This window comes from Neltuma alba, unplaced genomic scaffold (assembly GCF_004799145.2).
Source record: "Neltuma alba isolate B1F8T4 unplaced genomic scaffold, ASM479914v2 tig00010840_pilon, whole genome shotgun sequence".
NCBI lineage: Eukaryota > Viridiplantae > Streptophyta > Magnoliopsida > Fabales > Fabaceae > Neltuma > Neltuma alba.
Genome location: NW_021635638.1, coordinates 210,101 through 217,090, shown reverse-complemented (window position 1 = coordinate 217,090; position 6,990 = coordinate 210,101). Strand labels below are relative to the sequence as shown.

Sequence of the window (6,990 nt, the reverse complement as noted above, 5' to 3'; positions counted from 1 at the left end):
TGGGACGAACTCTATTATCTTGAAGGCTCTAGGATCACCAATAAATATGTGGGCAAGGCTTTGTTCCATTCAAATTCTTCAAATAAGGATGTATTATTATGGCATTCTAGGATAGGCCATCCCAGCTTTGATTATATGAAACATTTATTTTCAAATTTATTGAATAAAAGTTCAGTTCCTTTCTTTTGTGAAACTTGCCAATTTGCAAAACAAACAAGAAATTCCTATCCCAAACAAGCCTATAAACCAACCGCATCCTTTACCTTAATACATAGTGATATTTGGAGACCCGCAAGAGTTAAATCAACCTCTAATTCTAGGTGGTTTGTGACCTTTATTGATGACCACACTAGAGTGACTTGGGTATACCTAATGAAAGAAAGATCGAAAGTGTTTAACATTTTCAGGAGTTTCCACACATTTGTGAAAACTGAATTCCAAGGGACAATCAAGATATTAAAAAGTGACAATGCAAGAGAGTACCTCAGTACAACCTTTAAGGAATTCCTTGACCAACAAGGAATCCACCATCAAACTTCATGTGCATACACACCACAACAGAATAGGGTAGCTGAATGAAAGAATCAACATCTCCTAGAAGTCACTCAAGCCATTATGATTGCCAGGAATGTTCCAAACCTGTTCTGGGGAGAAGCTATCCTCGCATCAGCCTATCTGATCAATAGAATGCCCATAAAAACACTCAGCTACCAAACTCCTATCCAAACACTTCTTGAAACCTACCCAAATTCACCCCTAGTTTCAGACATTCCCTTGAAAGTATTTGGATGTGTAGTATATATACACCAAGATAAGGGCAACAAACTTGAACCAAGAGCTCTAAAATGTATCTTTCTTGGGTATTCTCCTACCCAAAAAGGTTATAAGTGTTATTGTCTCACAACCAGGAGAGTTTATGTTATTAAGGATGTTGTATTTTTAGAAGAAGATTCCTACTATCCCAAGTTGCCCATTCAGGGGGAGAATTATGATACTGAGGGATGGCTAACTTTAGATACCCCTGCTGCTCAAACAAGCCAAGATAGCCCTAAACCAAACCAATACTGGGTCATATCCAAAAACCCACAAACTTCTAAAAACCTAAACCCACAAACTTCCCCTACTCAATCAAAGCCTGAAAATCCAAACCCACAAGTTTCTTCTACCCAACAAAACCACAGCAATCAGGAAAATAGTGTTGAGATGAATACTGGGATGGACCAGGAGCATGGTACTGAATCTAATAATAAAGAAGAACAACAACACTCAAAGGAGTAGCAAAATAATAGAGTCTCTCACATTCCAAGGCATAACCAAGTCTCCAATCCAATGTTAGGTCCTGAAGAACTTGGGTGGCCAATTGCCCTCAGAAAAAGGGTAAGATCTTGTACTCAGCATCCAATTTGTTTCCTATGATAAATTGTCTTCTAGAATGCAGATGTTTGTAGCAAACTTATCCAGTGAAAGAGTACCCAAGACATTTCAAGTGGCTATTGGTAACTCTAATTGGAAACAGGCTATCAATGAAGAGTTGAAACCATTAAAACAGAATGAAACGTGGAAAATCACTGATCTACCCTAAGGAAAGAAGACCGTGCGGAGTCGGTGGGTTTTCACTATCAAGTACAATCCAGATGGAAGCATGAACAAATGTAAAGCTAGACTTGTGGCCCGAGGATATACACAAACATATGGAGTTGATTATCAAGAAACCTTTGCTTCGATAGCTAAGCTCAACACCATTAAGGTTCTTTTATCAGTAGCAGCAAATCTAGACTGGCCACTTTATTAGTTAGATGTGAAAAATGCCTTTCTAAATGAGGACCTCAAAGAAGAAGTATATAGGGAGACACCTGCGGGCTTAAAGAACCCGACAAATTGCTCAAAGGTTTGTAAACTCCGGAAATCATTATACGGGTTGAAACAATCCCCTAGAGCTTGGTTCGAAAGATTCTTGACAACTATGAAAAAGATGGGATACTCACAAGGGCAATCAGATCACACACTATTCATAAAGCATGCTCGTGATCAAATAACTATCCTGATAGTATATGTAGATGATATTGTGATCACAGGAAATGATGAAAGTACCATAAGAAAGTTAAAGAGATAATTGGCAGCTAAGTTCGAGATGAAAGATTTGGGACAGATGAGGTATTTCCTTATGATGGAGATTAGTAGAACCAAATAGGGTTTAAATGTCTTTTAGAGGAAATACACACTAGACTTGTTGCAGGAAACAGGAATGTTTGGAGCCAAACCTGTAGAAACTCTCATGGAAGCTGAGTGCAATTTAGAATACAAGAAGGATGGGGTACCAGATGACACTAGAAGATACCAACAGTTGGTAGGAAAGCTCATTTATCTAGCTCATACATGACCAGATATAGCTACGCTGTGGGAGTTGTAAGTCAGTTCATGAATCAACCGCAAGAACAACATACTTGAATGCAAATCATGGGCAGTCCTTGCTAGATAGGAGGTCCACTACTGGATACATCGCTTACTTATGGGGAAATCTAGTTACTTGGAGAAGTAAGAAGCAACCAGTAGTTTCCAAAAGCAATGCTGAGGCAGAACTGAGGGCACTAGCCCTTGGGGTCTGCGAAGGGATCTGGATGATTAGAGTTCTAAAAGAACTAAGACTAATGCATACTGGGCCAATAAAGCTTTGGTGTGATAGTAAGTCAGCTATAGAAATGGCCCTAAATCCTGTGCATCACGACAGGACAAAGCATGTGGAAATTGACAGACACTTTATAAGGGAAAAAATTGAGGGTGGTATCATTGACTTATCCCATATCTGAACAAAAAATCAAGTGGCAGATTTGTTTACTAAGCCATTACCCAAAGACTCATTTGAAGGACTAAGGAGCAAGTTGGGAATGATCGACATCTACTCACCAGTTTGAGGGGGAGTATTGGAAGACAAGGCCGAAGCCTAATAAGCCGTGTGTTTTATTTATCAGTCTCATTCTTTGTATTTAGATTATTAATTTGAGTAGGATTATTAGTCAGATTAGGATAGATTTCTTTGATTCTCTTTTTATCTTTGATTTACCCTAGCTGGTTATATATTGTACTCCTTGGCTTCAGAAATAATATATTGAATAGTTTTATTATTGGTTCTAATTCCTCAAGAGAGAAGGGGGAGAGAGTAGAAGGCAATAGACGGAAGAGAAAGAGAGTTCCACTAGGTTGATCACAATACAGCACACTTACAAATAAGAGATAGCCTGATTATATAAGCAAAGTCCAACTGCTGGTAAACTAACTATTATTCTAACTAACTCACATAATTCTGTTATTTATTTATTACAATATCATATCAATACCCCCCTCCCCAAAGACCCTTGTCCTCAAGGGTCAAGGTACATAGAACCTTGCATCAACCTAGATCCTTGAAGCATTTTGATTAACTTTCCCTTGAACCATATCCGAATTAAAATTCTTGTAGGGAAAACTTGAATATGAGAAATCCATTGCAGCAATGAACTTGGGCCCTTTTCTTGAAAGATAAAGCCCATATGCTTATCTGATATTACTAAATCCAGTGTAAATCTAAAATACTTCTATTGCTTAAACAAAGTGCAAGCCAATTGTAATCCTATATATGAAGGAAAAGTGCTAGCTGCAGGCTGAACAGTCCTGGAAACTGGGTAGTTTATCCAAAAGTTGCGTTTGCATGTCACCAATTGGGACCCACTGTCATTTGATGACTGCTTCCTATCCTCACACTGTAAACCTCCAACGAAGTGAAATATGGAAGACCCATTAACACCAGATGGCATTTTCACATTGTTTCCGATCAATAGAGAGACGACACTTGAAGAAAGTGAAGAAGCCGAGTCCATCTTTGAAGAAACAGAGCCTGAAATAGGGTTAGTGGTTTTCAAAACTCTTCCAGATGCTATTCTCATACTTTCTCGCGTTCTTGGAGCTTGACACTCAAGATTAATACCATGCATGTAGAGCCTAACTCCATTTGTACATGTCCTTATGCCTTTGTTCTTCATTGTCGCATGCAAGAACATCTGCGTGGACACCCCAAGGTCATTCGAACTTGGCTTTGCTTCTTTGTTTTGCTCCATTGTGCTCGACGTAATTCGCTCAGAGCCAGAAGTTGCAAGCCCAAAGCTCTTTGTACCTTTCTTTACAGTGTTGGTCTCCCTTGGCGCACTCGACGCACCTTGGGCAGGTTCAAGAAGACTTAGACTTGTGGTTCTTGTGATGTTGCTGTCTTCACAAACATCTTGAGGACTCTTCTGTGGTTGCTCGCTGACGCCAGACGATTCTTGCATTTCAACGAATACCTCTTGGGCCTCGTGCTTCTTGCGCTTCCATTACAAAGCGAGCTCCTGCATTCTTGCGAGGCTTTTGGCTTTGCACATCGTCCGAGGCGTGAACAGACGTACTGGTTTGGCATAGTCTTCTTGCAGCATCGAGATGTAAGCATTAACCAACCATTTTTCAGGCAATGAGATTTTGGAGGAAATTGCGTCAAATTCGGAATTAAATTTTGCCAAGAACCCTCAATGTCGAAGACAGAGCAAGTCCTTTTGTTTCATGATTTCTTGAAGCTGCGTGGACAAGCCAAGAAGGGCCTCTTAATTTAGTGACGGAGCCTTGTAGTCCATCGACTGAATTCAATTTCTGTTCGATGTTGAGGAGATGTTCCTCCATGGAACTTGAAATTGATTGGGAATGAGGGAGAAAGAACCAAGTAGGGGGGGAGGGCCAAGGAAAGACTGGCTCTGTTATGTTATTGGAAAAGAAAGAGAGGTAGGGCCAAGGAAAGATTGGCTCTGAATACCACTGTTATGTTATTGGAAAAGAGAGAGAGACAGAGAGAGAGAAGGGAAAACGAAGAGAAACAAAGAGAATAGGGGAAATTAGAGAGAAGGGGGAGAGAGTAGAAGTCAATAGACAGAAGAGACAGAGAGTTCCATTAGGTTGATCACAATACAGCACACTTAGAAATGAGAGATAAGCTTGTTTATATAGGCAAAGTCCAACTGCTGGTAACTAACTATTATTCTAACTAACTCACATAATTCTGTTATTTATTTATTACAATATCATATCAGAAACATAGTAGATCATAGAAATTATCTGAAAGAAGATTCATTTCTTAAGATTTAGTTACCTTGTATACCAGATCGAAACCACCCTTCCAAGCTTATTAGCAATGCTGAAGTTGATGGTTGCAGTTGCAACGATTCTAAAATGAAACAGTGGTAGCTTCTCAAGTTTTGCATTTTTCACATCTCCTAGTGGGTTTCTTCTTTTTTTCTGCAATAACTTTGCCTTGCTTTCCTTTTTTCTTGCTGAATACAATCATATATCTGAAATACCTCAAAGTAAATCAATACAAGAAATCAAGCAGTAACTGATTATAATATATTTTCCTTCTTCATTTGTTGACAAAGATATTTGGGGGGGGGGACATGGCTAAGAATTGTTACAAACCATTTCTGTTATTCAAATTATTTCTGGATACAATGAAGGCTAAGTTTAGGTGATTTAGTGATCTAGAGTGAAAAATGATTGCATGCACAAGTCTGCATGTAGCAAATATTTCAAGGAAAGATTTGGGATCTTGCATGCGTCATGAAATATTAATGTATCACCTAAAAAACATGTAATAATGCATTGTTGATATGCTATGGAAGGTATGGATTATTTTCTTAACGAGAATTAAGATGAAATAATTTCATATTTATAAGCTCCCCATGCATCGCGCGGAAAGCACAGGCTAGTTTACCAAAGCAACAAATCAATGAAGAGAACATGATTATTCTTGAAATACACAGGTATTTGGGAAATGTACCAGAATATTTAGCAGTCCACGCGTTTGAGATATAAGCACAGATGGCAATGGTAATCACTCCTTCTATCACTGTTACTGTGATAACTACTTTGAAGCCCTTTTTCTTCCTATCTGTACTGTTAGCATTATAAACTCATTTAGAAACATCATAAGATCAAATAATTGACTCAACATGTACCTACCATGTTCTGAATAGGCTTGGTGGATGTAAAGATTAATTCCTCCACTGGACAGTCTTACTATGCCTGTTAGGTTTATTGTCCAGTATATGCAGGAAAAAGCAGAAACATGTGCATATGCTGTACAATTGCAATTTTTTTGGCACTGATTTTTGTATGTGTCTTTAGAAACAAATGATGGCGTTGAATTTTTTGGATTATTTGTCACCTGCAGCTCAAGAAACCAATCATCTTTGCCTCCATCACTTGCACACTGTAGTCACGCCCTTCTCACACACTCGTCCAATTTTGGTTATTCCGTTCATTGATATTTCTTGGTTCAAACCCTTTCAAACAACTGGAGGTTGGTGATTTGCTGGAGGCACAGATCCCATATGTCCCACAGTAATTATAAGTGTCACAGTTTTCTTGAACCTTTTGCTCTCCTACTTTCTTTGTTCTTGTTGTGTAAGGCAATTTTCTTTCAGAAGGTTTTTTTTTCTTGATGAACCAATTTTCTGGTTCTGTCACCTGGATGTTGGAAACTCTCCCATAATGTCTTGCCTGTTTGGTCTATCAGCACAAGGTTACCAGAATTGAGAAGTTGGGCAGTGAAACTCGATGCCTTGTTTGAGACATTTGATGACCAAAAGATCTTTTTCTTCCCATTCAATACTGCAAGATATAGTAATGATCCCACAAGAATCCTGCAATGGTTGGTTTTTGTTAGCCACCCATGTGATTTTGGAATTGAAGACATGCCAGATTCCGACACAATGATCTGTGGTATTTTGGGGGCTGAAGAATCCGAGTTTGAATGCGCTGTTGTTTGAGCTTACAGTTTCTGAATCTTTGATGAACACAGATGATGTAATGGAGTCTAAGGCAGTGATCAAACCTACACATAGGCTTAAGAGCATGAGAAAAATTGGCTGTAATCCCATGAGAAAAACCAGTTCCCATTTCTTGTTACTATCTATGTCTCTTTCCCATTTCATCACA

General features: G+C 38.8%; 1 protein-coding gene across 2 annotated transcripts; it reads right to left on the bottom strand.

Annotated features, from left to right (window-relative positions):
• Positions 1-3,269: 3,269 nt before the first annotated feature.
• Positions 3,270-6,269, bottom strand: LOC114759404 (uncharacterized). 2 transcript variants are annotated; one of them, XM_028948577.1, is made up of 3 exons: positions 6,009-6,020; positions 5,831-5,937; positions 3,270-5,327 (listed from the first exon to the last, which is right to left on the bottom strand). In XM_028948577.1, the coding sequence occupies exon 3, from the start codon at positions 4,299-4,301 to the stop codon at positions 3,573-3,575; it is 729 nt and encodes a 242-aa protein (XP_028804410.1). In that variant the 5' UTR covers positions 4,302-5,327; positions 5,831-5,937; positions 6,009-6,020; the 3' UTR covers positions 3,270-3,572. The 2 variants fall into 2 exon arrangements, with proteins under 2 accessions (XP_028804410.1, XP_028804409.1); XM_028948576.1 differs by having other exon boundaries at positions 5,831-6,269.
• Positions 6,270-6,990: the final 721 nt, after the last annotated feature.